This window comes from Plectrocnemia conspersa, unplaced genomic scaffold, assembly GCF_051122295.1.
Source record: "Plectrocnemia conspersa isolate PC_06_02 unplaced genomic scaffold, ASM5112229v1 ptg000002l, whole genome shotgun sequence".
NCBI classification, from domain to species: Eukaryota; Metazoa; Arthropoda; class Insecta; order Trichoptera; family Polycentropodidae; genus Plectrocnemia; species Plectrocnemia conspersa.
In genome coordinates, this window is record NW_028277166.1 from 6,756,668 (window position 1) to 6,782,329 (window position 25,662).

General features: G+C 33.2%; 2 protein-coding genes and 1 long non-coding RNA gene across 6 annotated transcripts; 1 reads left to right on the forward strand and 2 right to left on the reverse strand.

The window, feature by feature from the left end:
- Positions 1-565: 565 nt before the first annotated feature.
- Pten (phosphatase and tensin-like protein) lies at positions 566-14,806 on the reverse strand. Of its 4 annotated transcripts, none has more exons than XM_088181625.1 (9): positions 13,995-14,503; positions 10,898-11,039; positions 10,430-10,528; positions 10,165-10,373; positions 9,882-10,098; positions 7,302-7,387; positions 7,070-7,226; positions 5,283-5,488; positions 566-2,190 (listed from the first exon to the last, which is right to left on the reverse strand). In XM_088181625.1, the coding sequence occupies exons 1-8, from the start codon at positions 14,319-14,321 to the stop codon at positions 5,349-5,351; spliced, it is 1,377 nt and encodes a 458-aa protein (XP_088037751.1). In that variant the 5' UTR covers positions 14,322-14,503; the 3' UTR covers positions 566-2,190; positions 5,283-5,348. The 4 variants fall into 4 exon arrangements, with proteins under 4 accessions (XP_088037751.1, XP_088037754.1, XP_088037752.1 ...); XM_088181626.1 differs by having other exon boundaries at positions 2,021-2,190; positions 5,283-5,479; XM_088181628.1 differs by lacking the exon at positions 5,283-5,488 and having other exon boundaries at positions 13,995-14,519.
- A 3,970-nt stretch (positions 14,807-18,776) lies between these two features.
- Positions 18,777-20,320, forward strand: LOC148237488 (uncharacterized). Its single transcript, XR_015812625.1, has 2 exons — positions 18,777-19,438; positions 19,475-20,320. It is a non-coding gene; the product is annotated as an uncharacterized LOC148237488 (long non-coding RNA).
- nmd (no mitochondrial derivative) lies at positions 20,011-24,012 on the reverse strand. The gene is made up of 6 exons (XM_088205419.1): positions 23,790-24,012; positions 23,617-23,713; positions 23,413-23,557; positions 20,883-21,179; positions 20,544-20,812; positions 20,011-20,400 (listed from the first exon to the last, which is right to left on the reverse strand). The coding sequence occupies exons 1-6, from the start codon at positions 23,960-23,962 to the stop codon at positions 20,236-20,238; spliced, it is 1,146 nt and encodes a 381-aa protein (XP_088061545.1). The 5' UTR covers positions 23,963-24,012; the 3' UTR covers positions 20,011-20,235.
- Positions 24,013-25,662: the final 1,650 nt, after the last annotated feature.

A 25,662-nucleotide genomic window follows, 5' to 3' on the forward strand; every position in this document is an offset into this window, starting at 1 on the left:
ATTTTCTCCTGACTCGTGTGTTGTTTTTTTATCGCGATAACAAAACCAAAATGGCAAATCATCGATCCACAATACGTTCACAACAATAATTAAATAAGAGAAATACAATACGTTAATTCACATTCCTAAATACGCCATTAAGAACATAAAAAACGGTAGTCTCAACACAGTTTATATAAAATGAACAATGCACAAAGACGCAGTGCACGACAGAAACGACCTCAAGACACTTGTTTTTAAATGTATGCGATTATTAAAAAATTGAAGCATTTATTCTATTTCTTTATAATTATTTCCAAATGACATTAGATAAAGTATTCATGCTTAGGTTTTACATGAATAAAGAAATAACAATATAAAAGCGCAGTAATCCTTGAATGAAATTGGTTATATCTAAGAAATAACCATCAATAGCATTTGTGTTTCAACAGAGTACAAATCAAAAACCTGTCAATTTGATGGTGTTCCGTAAATCTTGTGTTAATATATAATATATATATATAACTTTTTCGACAGCATTTTCTAGCAGTGGTGAATTGAATTAATATTTTTAATTTAATTTAACTTTTGTCACTTTTACATGTTGGTAACTGAACAGTACGTACATATTTAACCCTTTAATTGTCGAGCTTTTTGAGATTACTATCTAAATATCGATGAATTACATAATAAAAAAATATTGTCCAGAAAAAACATTATTTACCATACATCCCATTAAAAATGTATTTGATTTTTTCTTTGATGAAAATGTTGGATCTGGCAATTCTCGATATATTGGTTTTTGGCAATCAAAGGGTTAAAAGGAATAAGTGTAACGTTTAGAATCAACTTCAGACATGTCGCTTTTATTATTTTTTTACTATATATGTATGCAGAAACATAGAACAAATGAGCATATATTACTAATCTTTCAAATATAAATAAAATTTCATGTTTTCTCCAAGCAAAAACATTTTAAAGTCGCACTATTTCAGAAGCAGACATGTACCAAATAAAATATGGTCATGTCAAATTACGACTGTATTCTATTTTGGTTTTGTCAAAATAAATGTAGTTTAAAATCATGATTTATATTTTTCAAAAAATATTTTTTAATGGAAAACTTAAGTTGGATTTTGTTATATTTAAAAAAAAATCTATAAGGGATTGTAAATTTGACGTTAAAAGTTCATGTAGGCACTCCGTAGTGTGAAATTGAAAACAAAGTAAGTGTCTCTCATTCACTGACCACAATGGCAGTATATTTATAGTGAAGACCGAGGCCAAGGTAGTCATTGTCAACTAAACAAATTCAAGATCTACGGTATTTTTTGCAAAATAGCCGTATTGTCAGCACAGAATAATAATTAAAGTGCATCAGTAGTGTGCATTTTACTAAAAAAATAAGTAAGCGCTATTATGTTTAAAATTGATTCTATACATCACAAATACTTTTCATTTAAAGTATCGAATCCTTTTTCTTAAATGGCAATTATAAATAAATATAAATAAACTTGAATTATGCAACAATCTATATAGAGCCGTTTCTGTCATTTACAGCGCATTTTCCATATTCTATATACAAATAATATTTATAAATTTACAGCACCCGAAGATTTGTTTCAATTAATTTCAGCAAAATCACATTCAATTGCCTGCTTATAAAATCGGTGTTACACTAACGTTTTAAAAATAAAGAAACAATCTTCCAAGACAATAAATAATCTTTACACGTCAACATATCATCAAGTCGAGTAAATGGCATAAATGGAAAAAAAGAAACATTCGATAAAAAAAAATTACATACGAGATCAAGTGCATAACAATTTAATATTTAAGAAGCTATAAAACAAAAAAAAAGAATACGCTAATATCCAACACTCTAATTCACTTTTTTATATTATTAATTAATTAATTAATTTATACACTTTTTTTAGTTTCTTTTCATTATATGTCCGTTCACTTAATTGGAAAAATATAACAAATATTATAATATATATTTAAGAGTCATCCACTTCACATCAATTTGAACATACAAGTATTTTTATACCCCGACCGTACTTAACAACCTATACAACACAACACAGATCTTCACAACGCGCCCGATCGTCATCATAACGACAAGGAGACAGCGATGTACCTAGGCTGATCCCGGAAGCGTCGCGACGCACGATCAACCGCCTCGTATTCGTCACACGTGCATTGACTCTCCTGTAACATAAATAAAAATACACATTAAAAATGAGACAGTCATCAAAATCACCATTAATATGTACATTGTATAATATCCCATTACCATAAAAAAGCAACCTTATACCACGTGTCATTTTGTTAACAATAAAAAATTACGCTATATCACCTTTGGTTATATAGTGTATTAAAAAATAATCGTCTCGCTAACGACGTACAAGCCTCAATTGAATTAATCGCATATAAGCTATATAGAATAATCGATTATTTCGTTCTTGTAAAGGTCGCGGGATGATTAACATATGTATTTTATATTTAAAAGATACAATATTATTATTTATTAATCAAAAAAAGCAATTCAGTAAAGCTTATGTATATAATGTATTATTATAGCATTTAATTTATTTTACATAATTTAATAAATAAATAAATATAATGAGATGAAGTATAACATAAGTTTGATTTTGAATCATTATACAAAACGTTCACCTCTGAACTATAACATTACAACAATCAAAGACTGGATAGGTTAATATACAATTATCTAAAATTAAAAACAAAAAATAGAATGAACAAGTAACATATTTTTAATGCTTATTTATAATTTCACATAACTCATTTTCTATCACAATTGATTCAAATTTAATAAATTCTAATGCACCTCCAATATTACATAAAAGTGAGGAGAATTTTTTATTTATAAGTTAAATAGATGGTGTATTGATATATTTGTATGTGAATGAAGTTTTTTATAATAAATATGTATATATTTAGAATGCTTAGAATGTACGAGTCAAAATCAGTTTTTCAATCAAACTAAAAGAAAAGTGTTTCTTAACTTTAGTAGTTAAAGAATATATTTCACACATAAACCATTGATAAACACACCATATTTACAATTGGAATTTATTTGACCCACTCAGTTTAATATGCTATTAAATTTATTTTGTAATTTTATTTTACATAAATATAAAAAGATGCATATTAATTCATTTTTAATTTTGATTTTACCCGATCTATTGATAAAATAATTTTAAGACGTAATAATAATAAAAATTTTAGCTACTTATTTTACTATTCCTTTCAATTAATTTACATTAGATTTAGCGTTGCAAGAAACACTCGCAAAGCTTCCAGTAGCAAACGGTAAAAAAACGACCAGTTGATTAGATGTTGATGTCTTGAAATGAAACATACAAATACCTCAGTAACAATTATTATGTTTTATACATATAAAAACTTGTATGAAATTTAAAATGCCTTCTTAAAAAAATGATTTTGACTTAATCTTATTTCTAGAACTCTAGATATTTTCTAAGAACCGATAGATATTTCCTTTAAAATATCCAATTAGTAATGTGTAGGAAAAAACCTATCTACAACACATTACAAAATAATTTGATATTTTAAAGAATGTATCATGCTGTAGTTCATTATAAGGAGCGACTACTAACATAATTTTTTTACTACTAAAGATAACTAAAAGGTATTATATTAACGACAGAATCTGTCCCATCCAGTCGATATGTAAATAACTATTTAAGTCACAATCTTCACTTTTATAACGTAACGAATATGAACACACAATACTTTAAATAATTAAATTCTAAAAAATATACAAAACAAGAAAAAATACAAATACAAAACAAAACACAAATGATGTGTAGGAAAAATTAGTACACAAAAATATAAAAATAATAAAACCTTCCCTACACATTGTAAAAAACGTACACAAAACAAAAACTCCCAAAAAAGTACAAATACACACATAATAAAAATAGTGAATGATATGTGAAGTGCAAACCTATAAATATTTTCAAAACAATTTTTTTTTGCAAATGTAGAATAAATGATATGATGTAGACAAGTAATCCATATTTAGGGTATATTTTTTTTAAAACAAACTATTTTAAGCAACTTGAAAAAGGTTTAAAAAATTGACATTCACAAAATAGTACAAAATTTAAACAAGTATAAAACTAATTACTCATTAAGTTTTATTTAAAAGTACAACTTCTAGCAAACAATTTTATAATTAATTAGTCATACAAATGAATAAATGTTTGGTATTCTTAAGTATTAAAAAAATATAGTATATGTATATAAAGCAGTAACCCAATTATATAAATATACAGTATAATAATGAAGTAATTAAACAGTAATGCAGAAAGAAATAATATTGATTTCAGTGCACAGGTTCTATACCTGTATCTAAAAATAATGCTATATATAGTTCTCTCATCTAGGTTCATTTATCTTATTTCAATATGATTTTTAGGTTCATTTATCTTATTTCAATATGATTTTGAAAGTTGCAAAAATAAATTTTAGTAAAAAAATCATCAACATTTCATATTATCTCTTGCTTATGAATTGCTTTTTTTTTTTACATATATTGAAATTCATATCGGAAAAAAATATATCAATAGACCCAGACGATTAAGCTAAATACACGATACTGTTTTATCAGTTTTTCTATTAAACAAATTTATATTAGATTCAGCAAAATTTTGACACTAAATCTCAGTGAAATCATAATCAGGTATCATACGCTGAAGTTTTCATTAATAATAAACTGGAATTTCCGGGATTCTTTATCTATAACTCATACATATATCTTTATATAATTCTTTCTGCACTTAACAGTTTACCAATGATATAATCAGGTTTCAGCTAAAATAGTGATGCTTAAAAAATACATAAATTATGGTGATGAAAGGCGATGTATGAACTATATATGTATATACATATATAAATATATTTAGGAAAGTACGAATCTGGTAATGAATGAGTTAAACCGAAGATGACAGGACAGCAGAAAAACGACACCATGCACCCACGTTTAAACAGCAATATTAAAATCCTGGAGAGGGTTATTAAACACGACGATGAAGTGTGAGGTTTTAATATAAAAAAACTGCGTGAGCAAACTAAGAAGCAGTGCCTGTGACGAAGGATTTGAACGACTGTAATAAATAAATCATGGAAATCCCTAGGCTCTGGCGCGCTCGACAAAATTATAAACCGTCGTCGGCCTGGGCGGCACAGAGACGTCCAGAGTTTATTGATTACACGTGCACTCAAATGGTATTTACATGCTTACGCAGACTTACGTGTGAAGGCGAATAACACACGGGAAAGAGACGAGACACACATGACACTTTACTGTTAAAGTTCAGTCAAGCTTGCAGCATCCTCTCCACTTCGGGCTGCAGCGTTGGAGCGAGCGCACCGTCGGGCATGTCGTCCAACTCGAGCTCGGACAGCCGTCGGTAAGGGCTCAGCAACGCTCCGGTACCGCCAGCAGTCCCTTCAACAGCTGCCACAGTTATGATCCGCGTCTCGTCACATGTACACAACGCACGCACACAACGGACAAATGAGTACCAATACAACCCCCACGTGCGTACGTGACGTTTTATTCTTTTAAATTATACTAGACTTTTGTGATCTATCTAAATAAATATGAATCTGTCTTGGTAAAAGTAAAATTCAGAGACAGCACTAGGAACATCTGCAAATATCAAGTCTTTGCACAAGTTCTGTCCGTTTTGTACTCGATTCTTTTATTTGAGTTGCAATGAAAAGCTAACTGAGGACATGCAGAATATTTATTCTTGAAATGCCGCAAACTAATGAAATGAAATGATAATATTTATGTCAGTGCCTTTATCATAAAATTGCTAATTACACTACCAATATCTTATAAATGTAGGCAAAAATGTTGATTGTTATTTTTAATTTAATATTTTGGACAAACAAACTCTAACCTATTTGCCAATTATATATTAATATTCGTTTGAATCATCATTTATTGCGAAAAGGCATATCAAACTTTAATTCTTAAAAAATAACAATAATCATTACTAGAAGAAATATTAAAAAATGTTTATAAGTTATAATATATATTTACATCAATTTTTTTAATTACACTGACATCAAATATAACATTAGTTTTTAAATATTATATTTAATAATATAATGAGATTTGAAAGCAGTGTGTAATTTTACATATAAACTGATGTGTAATGATTATTGTCAATTATTGAAAAATTCAAGTAGTGTTATCTGTCAATTAAAGGATTAATTTTGTCACCAAGTAGTACACATATATCAAAAGATTTTTTAAAATAAGAACCCTAATATATAATAAATGTAATTTTAGTCAATTGTACGATTAAAAAAAATGTATCATGTATTGCTTTATTAAATTTATTTTTAAAAATGTTCACGAGTCATTTTAATCAGCAAAAGGGACAGGACTTTTGTAGAGACCTAATTGATAGTTTGATTTTTTTTTAAAAAAAAAGAAAAATTATTTTGTGTATCTTTTTTTAATATTTTAAAATAAAATAATTATAATAATGAGAAAAATCAAAAATATTTACATTGATTCGTACAAATTAACATATAGTATTTACATACACTTACTATATCTATATAATAAAAAGCTATAAAAATACATCAATTTCAAATAGATCAATCAATATGACGCATCAATAGTGCAGCGTATGATAGAATTTTGGAATTCGATAATGTCGTTCATAAACAATGCAACCAATGAGTGTGCAAAGTCGCTTTTCTTTTTCAAATAACTGTCTGTATAGAGAACGCACATCGAACAACATAAGTAAACTTTTTTAACACAGTTAAACAAACCATATCGCCGACTGAAGGCGAACGAGCTGCGACAACAGTCGCAAGAGTCAATTTACGTATATATACGTACGAAATATAGTATATCTTTACAATAATAAATGCATGAATACGTCGGCGAAAAACGATCATTCCAAAGTTTTCGGCGCCGAACCGTCAGAGAGTCCGCTAAGAAATCGGAGCTCTCCATCGGGAGTCGGAGGCCGAAAGTGGGAAGCGCGACGGGGTACGTTAGATAGCTCACCGGAATCCCAGCCTTCCTCTGGTTCCAGAGACTCGTCGCTGTAGCCTTCTTCGGCGCAGCTGCTGGACGGAGACGGCGGAGAGTTCAACCGACCCACTTCCATCGCGTCGTTCTGCGAGTCCCAGTATTCGTTGTCCCGCCGCATCAACAGTTGCACCTGAAAGACAAGCGAGAAGAAAGTCGTCAGCAAGGAGATCAACACAACTGTCCAAAATTATTAGAAATGCTTCACGTTAAAGTTGTCGCTGAATATCTTGTTCTGCGTGTCTTTGTGAGCATCGTCCAGCTGCTGTTTGTTGAAGGTTAACCGATAGGTCGCTGAAATATAAATTTACGTTTAAAACAGACATCGCAGTAAATTCAATTACAATAATGGAACCCTGTTAATTCAATTTTTTATGTATGAATGTAGAGCAAAAGTGCATCGTTAACAACTAATTTTATCTTTTGAACTCAATTCTTTTAGTGTTCTAGCAACTCCAAGCCATTTTCAGTGAATTTGTCAATTATGTTTAAGGTAATATAAGGTAAAAAAACTGGTTTTATTATAAATAAAAAAGGGTTAAAATTATGATGACAGATCAATATGTATATTTTATTATTCGACAAATTAATTTTTAAAATTAGGTTGAGTTTGATATTTTTTAAAACAATCTCCTGGGTAAAAAAACAGATATTTTTTCACAAGTTTTGCAATAATATGTCAGTTTTCGTCCTCAAATCTCGATTGGAATCTTTTATTGAATATATATATATTCCAAATGAAGTTCATAAAAGATTTTAAAAAACCTTGACAAGGAATAATATATTTTACCAAAAAATATATTCTGAAATAAAAGCTCCGTAACCAAAAAGATTCCATATTTGGAACATAAATAGCTCCCAAACTAATAATTTATCAAGAAAAGCTATTATTTCGATTTTGGTGACATCTGCTTAATCATGTTAAATAGAACATTCATTCCGGTGATAATTTTTGGTGCATACAATTGTTTCTTTAAAAAAATTTAAACACTTTCATAAAAAAAATTTGGTCCTATGACATTTGTGCCGGTTGAAAAATTTATACATAGTTAATATTTGTCCTTTCTTGTTACATCTAACCATGGTGGTAAAATGGGATTAACTAAAGTTGAACCAGGATAATTATTAACTTCATTGTCACTTTAAATCCGCATAACTCATCGCACTCGATTTATTAAAAAGAACTTTTCTTTCGGAATCAATTCCATCACATAATGGTAAATAGTCAAGTTCCACCAAAAATTTTTCGAATATTTCTAATTGTTTTAAAATTTCGTCCGAAACATTCATTTAATATTTATAATCCACTATCAAATTCATTTTTGATAAATTGAGACATTCTTCCAGACTATAAATTTAAAAAACAACACTAATTTTAATATTTAATTAATTAAAAACAAATAAAACCATTGAAATATAAGACAGACCACTTTTTAAATTCTAAGTGTTAGGTCGTAAAATAATAAATTTGTCTCTTTTTAATCCGTTACTGATGTTTCAAATGAAAAAAATATCAAAATAGCATGAAAAAATATCAAGTCCACCGTAGGAGTTCAAAGGGTTTAAATATTACATACAAATGACGTTTTTTTCAATTAATAAAACCCTCAGGTGTGGCAGGATTACGAAAGAATTATTAATTTTTAATTGTAATTAAAAATGAAAGGTGCTGAATTTGCCTTATTATCAAGATTTGTATTTTCATTTGCTTCACAAGTTTTTAGATAAAAGTAAAATACAGCCTTTTTTTCTATATTTGACTCTATCATACAAGTTGATAAGAGTGGCGAAGTTGAAAAGAGATAAAAAAAAAGCTATTAGTTCCGATGACATTCCTGCTGAAATAATAAAAATAAATGGGATTCGAGTGTTAGTTAAATTGTTCAATGCAATTTAAGACAAATGTGTTATACCTTAAGAATGAATAAAATCGACATTTGTCACAATAGCAATAAAATCAAATACAAAATAGTGCAATGAGTTATATTCAGTTATAAAACTATTTTTAATATTCAGGTTTTGGTGCAACGTTGTCGCGATATTACCATTGGTTTTTACTTATGCTTCATCGATTTTGAGAAGGCATGACAAAGTTCAACATAAAAGTATGATGAAAATTTTAAATTCTACAAGAATAGACCAAAACTATCTCCGAATTATTGCCAATCCATAATGGCAACAAAAAGCAAGAGTTAGAATAAGCAACCTAACATCGGATGATGTAGAAATACTACAAAGAGTGAGACACGGTTGTATTTAATCCCCCATTATTTATAACATCTATCCAGAAAAGGATAACTACACGGACGACAGGATAAGAATAAACAGAGCCTCGCTCAATAACCTACAATGCACTGATGATACGGTACTCATAGCGAATATTTAAAAGCAAACAATATATAATAATTTAATTCAAAAAAAAGATGACAAAAAGTGATAAGAATATTAATAAAAATCTTGTTTTTTCCTTCCTGTATTAATAAACTAATTAAAAACAGCACATATTTATAACACTAAAATGAAAAACAACAAATCAAAAGCTAGAACACTGTGTTAGGTGTTTTCTATGTCACTGGTTGAACCTCGTCTGTTTTTAATTTTAATTTTCAGTAATGATAGATTAATTTTCAAATATACACAGGTCAACGTCAAATGAAGACAAAAAAAAACACAGCCACCGAGCATCAATCATATTCTACCAGTCATCTTGGCTGACAATTTAAAATTCAAAAGGTTTTATACAATAAGCATCGTTCATGATTGTATGCGAAAATAAAAAGATTCTCACCATTTTCTGAGTCGCCCTCTTTGACCGAGCCGATCCCTTGCTCTACAAAATACGTGTCGAACCAAAAGTGGAAGAGTTTCTCTTTGCCGATTTTGATCTTGGGCTTGACATTGTAAACGTCGACTCGCACGTTGCCTCTGAAGGGTTCGCTGCAGCCCAGCTGCGCGCGAACATATGACGCGGAACCGTCCTTGTTCTCCTGGACCCCAAGACCGACCTGCGAAGGATCGAAACGTCGTGACTCTGCCGCATCGCACTCCCAAAGAGTTGGAAAGGCACGAACCTTCTGTGGTTTCCGTTTTTCGGCGAAGATGTAAAACTCGAGCGCGCCCTGGCCGCCGTTGAGCATCGGCGGCGGCCGCATTATAAACTCGGTCACTTTTAGCGTCGGCGGGTTGTACAGACTCATGCACTCGGTCGGCCTCGGCGCGCTCAAGGCGAGCAAGGCCGCGTAGTACTCGACGTACCGCTTCTGCGAAGGTATCGTGACGCCTGAAAAACGGTGAATTAATATCTCTGCTTATAAAACGTTAATAACATGCGAGTACCTTTTTGATCGTGCGTTCTTTCTCTCGCAAAACAATCGAGCGAGGCGGCGGCGGTGGTGTACCGCCCGGAGTATAAAAGATAGCAACATATCATAGTGCCTGTGAAAAAATAGAAAGAGATGAGTACGAAGAACATAACGCATTTTTAATATTGATATTTATAAAACGTGTTTCACGTGACTTGAGATTTAATCAATAGGTTAAAATAGAAACATTTAGAGAATAATATTTTATGCAAACATACATTTTTCTAATTACTAAGTTAATCAGCTGGCAGCAAAGCATTACAACCTATGTGTTGCAAAGTAATATCCTGCCATTGATAATATTTAATGCTTTAAAATTCAATTTTGTTATCATCAAAGTAACCAGAAATTCATCAATGTAATTGAGTTTTGTCAAACATCATGTTCTGTTTTTATTTAGTCACACTGTGAATGCAAAAAAGGCATGAGCGGCGAGTCTCACCAGTTCTTCCCTTCCCCGCCTTGCAGTGCACGACGGCAACGTTGAGCTCGTGTGCAGTCAGCCAATGGTGAACATCTAAACAGAACTTGTGTATGAGGTCGATCTTGGGAGGGTTGTGGTCGTCGAAGGGGAACATTGCGACCTGTAATCAGTTAATAGAAAGGATGAGTGATGGACGATAAAATTTTATTTGATTCTATTTAAAAATCTTGATCAATTTTACACATGAATATAAATATAAAAATAATAATACATTTATTCTAGCGTATTGGATAATTGCACAATGTATTTCTATTGTACAAAAAATCATACAACATTGTTGTAGTTTGGTCTTAAATGTGCAACATCAACGAACTTGCCTTTTTTAATTCTCGACTCTTAATATTTTGTTCAAGGAGTTATGATCCAAATACAATATTTATTGCAAGCTTCGAAGACAAACAGAAAAATTTATGGAAATCAATAAGATTCCCCTTTTTCCGTTTGGTATTTATTAAAAAGGAAATTTATGTTCTAAAATAATCCTACAGTAGATTCATTAAAAGCTTAAAAAATGTGGTAGTACTTGTTTTGCCATTTCTTGATAATTTAACAGGCTGTTTCAATTTCAATAAATCAACAGACAATTTAACTTTATACTGCATTTTTAACAAAAAAAATCATTGTTTATGTAATTTGGAAGAAAAATAGTATTAATAGATAGATATGAGAGTTTTAACTTTCTAGAAAACATTTATTAATCGGTCTATTGTGCTGAAGCCCATTTCCAGCACAATAGACCGGTGTTATAAGTAAGTGACTAATACTTGAAAGATCTGAGTTCAAATCTCATATGGACCTTAGTTATTTCAATTCCTATCATATCTGGGAGATTGGATTATTACATAACAATAATTCTGATAGATCATCACAGATTAATGAATTTTCCTAATCTCGTGGATAAAAATTAAAAAATAATATTGAATTAGTCCATTCATTGATTGTAAGTTGCTATAAGTTTATAATTAGTAAAAATGGATCACTAATTTACGCTTTGATTTCAGTCTGGTGGCTCACTATTTACTCAGTAGTTGTTGATTGTGTTGACCCGGTTGCAACGGAAAATAGGTCTTTTTGTCTGGTGGGATATTTCTGGTATTATTCATTATGAATTATTAAAACCTAGTCAGACTATCACGGCCGATCTTTATTGTACTCAATTTGAGAGATTAGTGCGCAATAACATTGTTTAACACGTAATCATAATATGCACTTAAATTTCTGCCCTGTGATTGGTCGTTCGCCGTGAGATCAATCGATTCATTAAGGATGACCAATCACAGGGCAGAAATTTAAGAGCACATCATGATTATGTGTTAAACAATGTTATTGAGCACTGATTCTTAAAAAAAAATAGATTATAGTTAATAATCAATGGTGCAACTTACAACACGGTAATGCAAGACCGCATGCAGCGAAAATTACACAGGAGAAAATAAAGGAACTGGATCTAGAATTTTTACTACATCCGCCTTATTCTCCTGATATAGCACCGTCGCATTATTAATTATTTCGGTGTGGCTAAACAAAAAGTCAAAAAGCTAAACAAGTGGGTACCACACAAATTGACCGACGGTCAGAAACTGACACTTGGTGGGGTGTTCTTTGTTAATGATTTGAAACGAAAAAATCAATTTTTGAAACCAGTCATTTGTGATTCTGAACCATCTCGAGCTGATCTTGAGGAGCAAGGCCGAATTCAAAATGATTGGCTGGATTGCTGTTCATTAGATCAAAAACACGATTTTTATTCAAAAAATGATTTAACCTTGAACTCTTGGATCTGAAACGACGATGGGAATGAAAATTTTCAAAGAATGTGCCAACAATGAAATCACATATTATGGGAAAGATAAGAAGTTACAATTGATCTCTTTGAAAAAGAATCCGATTAGAGAATTTGCTGCACACAAAGCATTAAAAAATATTTTTGAAGCCGAAAAAAAGGAGCTTGAAAATTTTTTAATCATGATCTCGTGAAAAAAATATTTTGAAGTGCATCAAATATTTGTTCAGTTTCGGCTGTGTGGAATAATTTTGAATCACTTGTGCATCAGTTTGAAGAAGCGATGAATGATCCTACAATAGACAAAAATAAAAAATATACTTACGACGGCTTAAGGAAAAAAATAACATCTGCAGCCTTTTTATTGGAGGTGAAGCTTTGCAAAACAGAATTTTGGACCCTACCATAAATGTGACGCAGCTGCTGTACATTTAACACCACAAAAAAATTTCAAAACATGTTCCTTCTATTGATTTAAAACATTTTATTCTACGTTGAAAGAGTCGAGAGAAAGAGGATGCTAGATAGCAAAAATATTAAGTTTGTACATTTGAAGAGATGAAAATTAGAAACACGTCAATCAGACTACCACTAAACAAAAGGGAAACAAAAAATATTGCGTTTGATATATGCTCTGAATTATATTCCCATTTGTTTAAGTGAATGTGAATGCGGATTTTCGTAAATGAATCTAATTATTACCCCAATAAGAGCTTCGTTGAAGACAAAAATAATTTAGGCACTTTTGTTCATCAAACATTGTGGGACCACCTTTGCCACTTTTCGATCCTTCAAAATATGATCTGTGGTTTCACAGAGGAAGACATTGACTAGCACTAAAGAAAATTAATCGAGAAAAATATATGTTATACAATTTTATGTTTAGACTTGAGTTGTATATTTGTATTTGTTCGTTTAACTTTGGATTTGACATGTTTAAAGTAACTGATGGTGAATGTGTATTTTTCGTTAGTTATATTTTAACTAGTGAAGTAGTCCAAATACACTTTTACCAGTAGATGTATATTTCTATGAAACTCAATTTTAGTTGAGAAACGTACATTTGGTGTTCAAACCCAGACCTAACTTACACGAATTAATCTAACGCAACTTGACCTAACGAAAGTTGAGAAACTAATTATAGTTTTGGAAGTTTCAAGGGAAAATAAGAGGAAGAATCAAATTTCGGTTTAGATATTGTTATAAAAAGTTGACGTGGAAAAAGATTTATTTTTATCTCTTCCTGTGTAGATTTAAAAAAGAATTTCTCACCCTCTTGTGGAACTTGTCGACGTCGTAGGACCTCTCGGAACACAGATTGTATATCTTGTAGCGGTCCTTGTGCTTCTTCTCGAGGAACTTGACGACGTCGTCTATGTTGTTGCGATAGAGACGCTCGAGCTTCTCGCTCGGGATGCCCATGGCGATGAGGTCGCGCGTGACGTAGGACAGGTCCAGGTCGAAGCCGTCGGCGACGTAGCGCTTCTTCTTCTTGGAGACCATGGTGCGGACGATGGCTAGCGACTTGGTCATCTTGTCGTCGGCCGCGTCTGCCGGGGGCGGCCTCTTCCTGCGCCGGCGGCTCAGGCACGCGCCCATGCGCCGTCAGCGGCGGGTCCGAGGGCGCGGGCAGCGCGAGGGGGCGGGAGGGGGCGCCTCCGCGCCTGAGCGCGCGCCCCCCGACCTCGGCATGCCTCGGCGGCCGTCGCGCGGCTGCGGGCCCGCGCCTTTGTTTAGGCCGGTTGCCCGCGCGGCCGCCCGGCGGCGCCACCGACGCCGACGCCCGGCGCGCGCACCGACGCCTCCGCCCCTCTCGCTCCCGCCGCCTCCCGATCCGCCCGCCGCCGCCGCTCCCCTCTCCGCCGCCTTCGCCGATCCCCCCCGCGCCCGGACCGGAGCGCCCGCGACGCGAGACCGCAGCGGCCGGTCGGCACTCCAGCCCCGGCCCCTCGAACCCCTCGAGCCCCCCTCGTTCGCGACGTCTCGAACGACAGCACCGCTGGACAGTCGCCGGACACACCGCCGCGAGGAGCGCCTCTCGGAAGAGCGCGCGAGAGACGCGACCCGACACCGAAAGTCGAGTCGAGTCGCGTCGCGTCGCCGTCGCCTCGACGCCGAAAAAAAACGCGAGGCCCAAACCCGACGGACCCACGACCATGAACCTCCCCAGTTAGCTATTGCATATACAATTGCACAATAATTAACAACTAATTTAACATGTTACGCTGATGGGAGTTTAAAATAAAAAAGGGCAACTTAGACATTTTTCAACGAAAATGTCCGAGATGACTCGGCGAATCGTATAAAAATACGCTGGGTTACAAGAACGGTAATAACTAAATATCCTCATATAAGTAGAGTAACCATATTTTCCGGGACTCAAAACGGAACGCTTCGCAAAAATACCCACCCTAATCAAAAAATTACAACTCTTGTGTTAAAAAATGAACGAAACATGAAGATAAAAGAAAATATGTTTGTCCAATACCTAAAAAGTAATAATAAAAAGTTAATATAGAATTGCTCACTCCGGGAGCGATAAATTATATATAATATACAGTGGCGTAGCTAGGGTAAGTGCCGCCCGGGGCAATCCTTAAAATTGCCGCCCCCCCCCCATACATTTTTTTGCAGGGTCATAAAATCAGCATTTCTTAAAATAATAAATTGATTATTGTTAAGCTCTTGCTATTCGTAGATTTACATACATTTTAGTTTATTCAGGGTTAAGATCCACACTAGACGATTCCATCGCAAATATGCCGCCCCCAAGCAAGTGCCGCCCGGGGCGGCCCGCCCCCTCCGCCCCCCCCCCCATGGCTACGCCACTGATAATATAAAAAGTATAATATTAATCAAAAATATTAAATTACACAAATTTCAAAATAAAATAGATTTATTGCTTATTATATTATGTTATAGATTGTGAAAAATCGTTGATTTAAATCCAAGAAAATTCTGAAAATTAGTTAACTCAAAACAAGACGGTCAATCCTACCGGTCATCGACGAGTTGGAACAACATCAATTTTCAAGGTGCTGTAGAAATTAGCAATGGGTTTGCTAAATATTTTCAAATCGTATACCATGACGCTGGGTCACATTCGAATTTTATTTCTAATTACGATGAGACAGCGTTCGTGGTCATCTTTGTTATCAATCGAAACCCTTAATTTGGTTGATATGGAATACGGATTGGGCAAGTTGAGGTCCATTTTTCAGGAGCAAATTTTATCCCAGCCTGCATTCTGAACGTATGCAAGTCCGGTATTTTCAACCCTCTTCATTTTACATTTAATTTATTTTTGAGATCCTCCCGTTATTCAGAGCTGTGAAAATGTTCTAAGGTCACACCGATTCATAAAAAGGTTGATAAGTCTCTCATTGATAATTACAGGCCAATAGTGTTGCTTTCAGCACCTACAAAATTATTTGAAATTATATTACATAAATACATTTTTAATCATTGCAGGTGTATGCTTCTTGAGCAGCAACATGGTTTCCGTCGATCTCGATCCACTGACACTAAGCATATGCTCGTTTTAACTTCGTTTCAAATTCATTGGACTCTAGACAGCATACTGGAAACTGGCTCTATTATATTGATTCCAGGCGTAACGATTCAATGTAATGAATTGATGTTAGAAAAAGTACAGCGTAAGTTCCTTCGATATTTATACTTGAAAGAATACGGTTATTATCCGTTCCTGTTTTCCAGTGCTTTCATTTAGGGAGCGCTGGGATACGTTTCGTTGTCAACTCGCAGAAGTGTTTATATAATTAAACACTTCTGTAAATTGCTCAAAGGCATCGTAGACAACTCTTCGGTGCTCGAGAAGCTCCAAATGTGGCCTCCGGAAAGTGCCTACGGAGAGGGCCAGGTTTCTGGCCCTCTCGCTCTGTCACAAGCACGCATCAGCATGATATTTATGCGATCGTGCTACTGAAACACAACGATTCACCGGCAGCCGGTTGTGCTAAGTATGTACATATGTAAAGAATAATATAACTTCAGTTACCGGACTTTTTTTCACGCAAAACATCCAACGTTACACCCGATGTGTGACAAGTTACGCCGTTTTGTTGGAACCAGGTGTCTTCCATATCAATATCTTCGACTTCGGGCCAAAAATAATCGGTTATCATTCGCCTATAGAGCTCATCATTGACTGCTACAGCCCGTCCTTCATTGCTTTCAAAATGTAATGCCCAATGCCGCCGCTCAACCATAATGCGCACGAAACAGTCACTTGTTGGGCTTGTAATGGTCTTTCGTGAATCACATGAAGATTTCCTCGCCCCATATGCGACTATTTTACTTATTAATAACATACACAGAGAGGTGATAATGTGCCTTATCAAAGAAGAAGATTTTATTTCAAAAGTCAGCATCAACTTCTTACTGCTCTAACACTTAATCTGTGTAAATTATTATGCTTTAGTTCTTGTGTTATCTGAATTTTATAGGGGTGTAGATGCAAGTTTAGATGCGAAATTCGCCAACGGGAGCCATAAGAAAAACCTAAACAAATCGATACAGCAGTAATCTTCCCGGCTAAACAGATGCCACGATGATGCACAGGCCTTACCCTATCTCCAACGTTTCCAATATTTACATTTTTTTTCCTACGTTGCGAATTGTTCGCTCAGTAAGACGATAAAATTGACCATAATCTTCCCATAAATTTCGATATACGGTTCGTACAGAATTTTTATTTCTATAGAGCAATTTTAACGTGATGGTTAAGCGATCCATTTCGTAAATGTGTTGTTGCAAACTAACATTTGACATTTTGAGCACGCGTGATAATTGACAGCTATCTGATTTACAGTGCTGCCAACATAGAAAACTCGAATTTAACCATCATGTGCATTTTTGTATTATATTATAGATGGTTATACTTATCTTGGTTGTGTATTTATTGCACAGAATTTGTAATTGATTTGGGTGTCCTCAGATTCGATCAGAATGCTGAGATATGAATATGCTTCCTTTGAATTCCATCGACAAATGTATTACATGGTAATAAAATGTTTTCAAGCTGTTAGTGGGGAATATACAAAATCCAGACATCGCGTTTATTATTAAGATCAAATTTTAAAAATATATAAATTATTTTAGTTGAAATTCCGGTTGTGCAATAAATTGATATTGTGATATACATATGTGCTGGGCCGTTTGTCGTGTCGAAGTGCAAGTTAACTCCTGGCGATTCAAGGCAACTACTCGGCTGGATCAGATCTGACAATCAAAGTAGAAAAGGCAGCAGTTTCAGGATTCGATGGTATTAGCCTCATACGCGTCGTCTGCGTCGATTTGGCGTGAACTCCACTGGTGCGAGGTCATGTTAAATGGGAAGTGATTTTTATACGGTTTATATGTGGTCGGAGAAGTGGAAGGAGATCAACAGTCCTATTTCGTCGTGGTTTGATCTGATATCTTATAATACTGACGCATTGATAGAATTTGCGGCAAACTGCTCGTAAAACGGTTTTCGAGTTCTTTAAATTGTACTGTTTACAATATATCACGTTTAAGCACAATTTGCGCTAAACGCCGTTTTTCTGCTTTTCCGCTACTATAAAATGTCAAAATGCACTTTCTGATGATCAGTTAATATTTCATAATCAAACTCAAAAAAATGTTATTTTCGATTGACGCTGTTCTTGGTGCATCTTGTTGATTTTTTACCATAATACTTACTTGTAATTGTTTCGCCAGTGAGAAAAAATGAGTAGAGTATATCAATAATTACTAGTCATAATAATTTTCTTTGGATGAAATTTTAGTTTCGAGACATACTATCTTGTATAGCCGTTATTCAGACGATTTTCGTAGCACGATACAATCGATCGAGAAATGGATCGTTTCAGTTGCGTAAAAGAAGCTCAGAACAAACATTGTAACGATATTTTTGGGATTCGTTAAATTTGCCTAGCTTTTACGAATTTTATTATAATCTCGCATATTTTTCGTGGTTCGTGGCTTTGTTCAAACAATGTTTACAGTGAATTCGGTTATCGTTCTTAAATTAGTTAAATTAAAGACTTACAATTATAAGAAACCACATCTATTTATTTAAAGCTTATACAACCGTCCGTGGACGCGATACAGACTAGTTTAATAATATTCGGGAACAGACTGCATCTTTTGGCGTTTATGAAAGATGTATTGCAGTCGCCTTTTGTTCTTAAATTATTTCCAATAATTTATTTTGTAGTTGTAGCAACTTGTATATCAATGACACTCGAATCTACTTTAATGCTGCATTAAACACTTCGACCAATTATTTCATGTGTTACAACATAAAATAATTGGGTTAGTGTCTACAAATTATGCCGAGTCATCAGCGCAACTACATCAACTAATATATACGAATCAATTGATTAGTAAATAGTAAATAATATGAACAAGTTTAATAAATTAAAAACAAAATTAACAGTAACGTTATTAGCTACCATGATATTTTTAAAGGCATTACGCCTTTAAAAATATCATGGTGGCTAATATTGTATTATATATAAATCCACACTTTAATAAATCTGGAAAACAAATTGAAAGTTCAAAAATATCATTCGACTGTTAAGATTCTAGCAGATGGAAAAAAATTTCTAGCCAGTTAAAATACCCAATTTTAATAAAGAGAAGATATTGCTTGCGGAAATACTCATTGTCGGTAAGCGCAAATATAAACAAACGAGATATTCATTGTGCAGGTATAAACATGATACTAAAAACATTCACATGTGCAGGTATAAACATGAAGCTAAAAGAGATTTTACAATCTGGAAATCTTGATGTCAAAAAAGTTTAATAGAAATATGATTATAACTATGGCAATTATAGTGTCCTCAAAAATCGGTATATCGCATACATAAAATTTTTGTACAAGATTGTGTGAATAGTTGTACAACTTTATTTCTTACTAATGTAGAAATCTTACAGTAAATAAAAATAAGATATAATTTTTAGGGCGTCGTATAATTTATTGCACAATAGAGCATTGTACAACATATCACACCGTTGGCTGAAGTTGGACGCGTTCAGGATATATAATAATCATGGTTGCGAAATATCAACGCTACATTATCAACATACTGATCTAATACTGCACTCAATTTTTAAAACATTAAGTGTTTTAATTTTGAATCAAACTTTAGAATGTAGATGTAATTGATCTACAAGAGAAACTCACCTACTACAAAAACCACACAAAAACGCGAAGAATGCAAAGACATTAGTTATTTTAAAACAAAAAGGAATCACAGAATAAAGAAAATGCAAAATGTTTTCATCGAAACAAAATATATAATAATAAAAAATAACTTCTAATTTACAATACTATATTAGTTTTCGTACATAATCAAGGAGGTGCCGAGATTACGGCTAGAATGTGTGATAATCAGGTGTCTCTGCAGCATTAAATAGTCAAAACAAAATGCACCGGCACCAAAACGCTTGATAAAAAAAAACAATTTTGCTAACTAGATTTAGATTTATATAACACGCTTAATTATTCCATATCATAATTTATAGTTTTTGCCATCATGACTGTTTTGGAATCTTTCATCTTCTTGAGTGACGTCAAGAGATCGCTCATTGTGATCGGCCGCACAGCGTCTACGAAATTATCTTCGCTACTGTGCGATTCAGCATTTTCTATACTATCATCAGGCATCTAAAATAATATAACAATAATTAGATAAACTTCTATATTACATTTAATGCTCGTTTTTAAAATATGACTTTTTTCTCTATCGAAATCTATTTAATAATAATACTAATAGTGCAGTTTGATTGAAACTATTGATAAATAATTACCTGTGAAGAATTTCCCCCTGTCTGTCTCATATAATCTCGTATACGATACACAGAAGCCAAGCGGCACAACTCCCTGAGGTCTGATCCGGAAAATCCGGGTGTATATTGGGCGATGCGTTTGAGGTCCATGTGATATTCTATCGGCTCGTTCGTCAATATTAGCTCTAATATCCTCTCTCTTTGGGTTTCGTTCGGTAAGTTTATGTGGAACGTGGCCGGCATTCGTCTCTGAATTGCTTTATCTAAATCTTGAGGTCGATTCGTAGCACCTGTTTTGATAGATTAAAATATTATAAATCACCAATCGAACAGATGAAACATCAGCTATAAAATACTAACCCATAACTATGACGGTGCAATCGGAGTTGGTTATGAGGCCGTCCCACAGTGACATGAATTGCGCTTTCATCATTGCTGTGGCTTCGTGGTCGTGCTGGTTGCGAGAGCGAAGGAATGAATCAATCTCATCTATAAATATGATGCAAGGCTGTAGTTTGACAGCCAACGTGAAGACGGCGGCGGCTAACTTCTGCGATTCTCCGTACCATTTGTCAGTGAGAATCGACACATCCAGGTTGATGAAGTGTGTTTTAGCTTCCTTAGCAGTAGCTTTGGCAATCAGAGTTTTCCCTACACCTAGAACATAATTTTATGATAAGAAACATTTACATTTACAATAAGATCATATAACAGATCCATCTAACATCAATAATGAGATAAAATCATAATTGAGATACACAGATAATAAAACATAATTCTCGAGAGATTAGTAATCTGTCAATTCTGCCAATTTTTAATGAAAATGCTAATATTATAATAAATGGAAAATTCGTCTTTCCTGATATTAAAAGACGCATGAGCACGTTAGCAGCTCCTTATGTTAGTTTAGAAACCACGCATATTTGCGTCAACGGCTCTTAACGTTAATTAATTTATTAATCTCTAATAGATAAGATGAGGCAATTATATGTTAAATTCCACTTAGTTAATACGAGGCCATGTCTTATGTAATGTGAGATTAAAATAAGTAAAAACAAAATTAGCGATTACCCTGTATCAATATCTGTTCCTCAGAATATAGTAAGGTGAATAAATTTTTTTTAGCATATTACAAGATGTGCCGCATTTGTAAAACTATCGTTAGGAGCCGCTAACTCACTTACGCGTCATTTGTTATTCTTGGAGTAATTAAATATTGATAAATTTATTTCAAATATTGAGCAGACTGTTTTAAAAGTGGGAATTTTGCGTTTCTGTAACAATGTTTTCCAATCAAAAAAATTGCCCAATTTCAGAAAGTAAAAAAATAACGATAATAAATTTTGAATTATATGAAATAATAATGATTTTAAAAAAACTATTACATATTAATATTCATTGATTTCTTTCCTTAAGACTATTTCACAACATTCTGAATTATTTTTAGAACTTAGTGAAACCTTCTAGAATCTATGAGAAAACTTCTATAATCATTTTATGTAACTTCTTGAATGAAAGAAGTTTACATATATTACGGGCACAATGAAGAGAAATAGAACTTTAAAGTCGACCATCTAAAGTACCGTTTTGTAAGAGCTGTATTTTAATTATAGGTTTAGAATTTGCAATCCAAGTCTATAAATAAGCAAAAATGGAATGAATTGATTAAAATTCAGCTGCAGTTATAACTTGCAGAGTATCAGGCCATAGACGCACTAACGTGAAAAGGTTTATGTATATAACATTTTAATAATGCAATCAATAATTCTCGCCAATGCAAATAGTTTCAGCCCTTCGTTCATTCGCAAAAAAAATGTAAATAGTAAACTTCGCTACGACCCTATACGCTCTTTGACTGAAGTATCATTGATATACATGACCTTAGGCATTTTCTCATCCTAGACACGACTCATCTCACTGGAAAGCACTCCGTTGGCATTACCAAATGTCAACGTGCCATGTGATTTGTTTTTAAATATCAAATAAGATAAGATAATAAGTAAGTAATAGACAACAAATATAGTTTCATTTCATTATTATAAAATCGTTGAGAGTTATTTATCGGGTGTTGAATATTCTGACCAACGCTCGCTTGCACCTAATCCGTCCAATAGTTCAGGTGCAAGCGAGATATTTTATAAGATATTTCTAAAGCAAATAATTTATTGCCTATTTAAATTTATAAATGATATATTTTTTTTAATTCACTCGATCGTTCTATATTTTAATTCCACTTGTCCTATATTCTTGTTCTGACCGTATGCGATTTTAACCATTTGATATTCTGATGCTGAATATAATTATGACCAGGGTGTTAATAAAATTCTGAGTAATATTTGATTTTTATTTTGACCCAAAGTTTATTTAAATTCTGATATTTAATTTGTTGCCATTTAAAGTTATGGAATATAGTTATGGAATAGTCATCAAGAGTTTTATCATATAAAAACGATTACGGTATAGGGCGAAGATTAAAATAAAGAAAAACACCAGAAAGAAGAATAATGTTATAGAATGCTCTAAAATTAAAAATATTTTGTACTCTGGTGTAATTATTTTTCTTATATTTAATATGTTCACTAATGTTCAAATTTCATTGATTATAGAAATATGCATAAAGATAGTCATAATGATAATAATAACTTACAGTAACTTTAGTGTACGCATACTCAAAAAGTTTAAGTTCTCTCGTTTCAAGACGCAGTGACAGTTTATGTATTTTTGTATAAAACACATTTTTTATTCTCTTGAGAAATGATTATGCAAAACTCGATTATTAAATGTCAAGAAATCTGTACATTGGAAGGCTTACTTTTCCAACAAAAACTATGTTTTACAAAATAATAAGAAGTTTTGGCTTTAGTCTCACTGTTGTACGTGATGAAATTACCTGGTGGGCCATGCAATAGCACTCCTTTCGGTGGTTGAGTTAATTGTGAATCAGAGAATAACTCTCTCCTTTGAATAGGCAGTATCACCGTTTCTTTCAATTCTTGAATGATATCGTCTAAACCTGCTATATCAGACCAGGTAACCTAAAAAATTGATTCAATGTAAAAAATAGCATATAATAAATGACGATTATGAATCTTACTGTTATATCTTCAGGTATCACTAGATGAGCTGCAATCATCATCTCATAATCGGTGAGATTTTCAAGACAGACATTTTGTTTCTTATTTAAACCAAGTCTAAAAATTTCAAGTGAGTAAGCATAAGTATATAGAAGCGAATTTCTTAGAGATATTCAATTTGTCATATTTGTACCTCTGTAAGCGCTCCTTGGCCTTTTCTTTAGCTTTTGTCTTTTGTTTGTTTGTCGGGTCGAGTTGATTCATCAGCCATTTTATGGTGAAAAACGTAGCTATAGAGACGACGGAAATTTTAACGACCGCTTGTATTATTTCAGTGCGAGCAAAAGCTTGCCCCTGCGACATCATGTCGAGGAGGTGAGAGCTAGGCGCGCAGCAAATAGACGGTGTTGCCAAGTGGTTAAAATGGCCAAAAATCTATAATGTGTCAAATTAAATTATGTAATGAAAATACATAAAAACATTGGGCTTATAAATGTATTTGTTTTAAAATGCCGTGAAAGATAATAATATATTTATTATTAGATAAATGTAGATATTTCATTTATTAAAATACAAAGTTCTAATTTAATATTAAACTAACTGAACGAGAATATAAATCATGTAGCTCGCGATTAACCAAACATAAAAAATTCTTTAATTTAAATAGCAATTTATTTAAATAAATATCAGTACCGGCTCGTTAATAAGCACTTTGAAACCGTGTTAGATGGTTTTCATAAATTATGTACATGTTGGGGGGGGGGGGGGCGGTGCGGTCAGCGGAATTGTGACAGTGTGAAACAAGCAGGAGTCTGGCTCAATAACATATTGTGACATGGGGGGGTAAAAAAATCACAAAAAACCTGTGACATAATTTATGGAAGCCGCATTAGAAAAAAAATTACGAAAAATAAAAAATATATATTTTATTTTGTGTAGCACTAATGTTTGGCACATGCGTTTATTTTTAAGTTTAAATTATAAATAATTTTTAAATCATTGTATGCACGAAACGAGAGTCTAATCTATGCACGAATTGAGAAATCAGGAGGCAAAGACGACAATTTTTTGTATTCCAATGTTGCCAGAGGCAGCCCGGGGCACCAGCCTCAAAAGGGGCGCCATTTACTCCGAATGAGGGCGCCATTTGATTATTTACCACGGTATAGATATCTCTCTGATTCCTCGAAAAAAATCGGAAATGGTATTTGAACAACATTTTCAAAATGACCGTTTTTTAGCTCCAGCAGCAATTTATTCTTTTCACACAAAAATCCTAAGATGGTTTATAAGACAAAATTTTCCGCGAAGACCTTTTTTTGGCTCTTTCACGAATTCGTACTCTTCGATAAAAAAATCCGAAATAGTTTTGAAACAAATTTATCCACGACAACCTTTTTTCTTTCTGTAGCTTTCGTGGAAATCGATCCCCCATTAACCTTCTTAAAGAAAAATTTACGAGATAGTTTTTAAACAAAAATTTTCGCGATAACCTTTTTTAGAGCCAGGGGAGCTGAATATTTTCGGGCCGGCCTTGTATGTTGCTATTTCGTCTTATTAATTATATCTACGCATGTCTGTTGTAAATATTTACTATTTAGAACAGGAATTTACGTTAGCACTTCAATACATACATTTAGTTATAAAGTCCGACCGTTTCGTAACAACGATCGGAACCGACTAGTCTGTCAAACATGGACATTTCCGTCCGAACGCATACAATAGGTGAATCGGGCGTCAACAATATGTGACATTCCTATTACACTCAAGCTTTAAACTCCCTCTAAATGTATTATTTTTAAAGTTAATGAAGCTACCCAAAGTAGCCACTTTTCATTTTTATTTTTTAATAAATAAATTTTAAAATATATACATTGGAAAATGTGATTTTTTAACTTTGCCCGATTCTAATTTAGACTACTAATATGAAAAATAAATGATGTATTTGATGAACGATTTTAATTTAATTTTTAATTTTATAATCGCGACTATTAAGTTACAAAAGTTGAAATACAGCTGTACAATTTATACAATAACTTAATAATATGATATAGATACGTATCGTC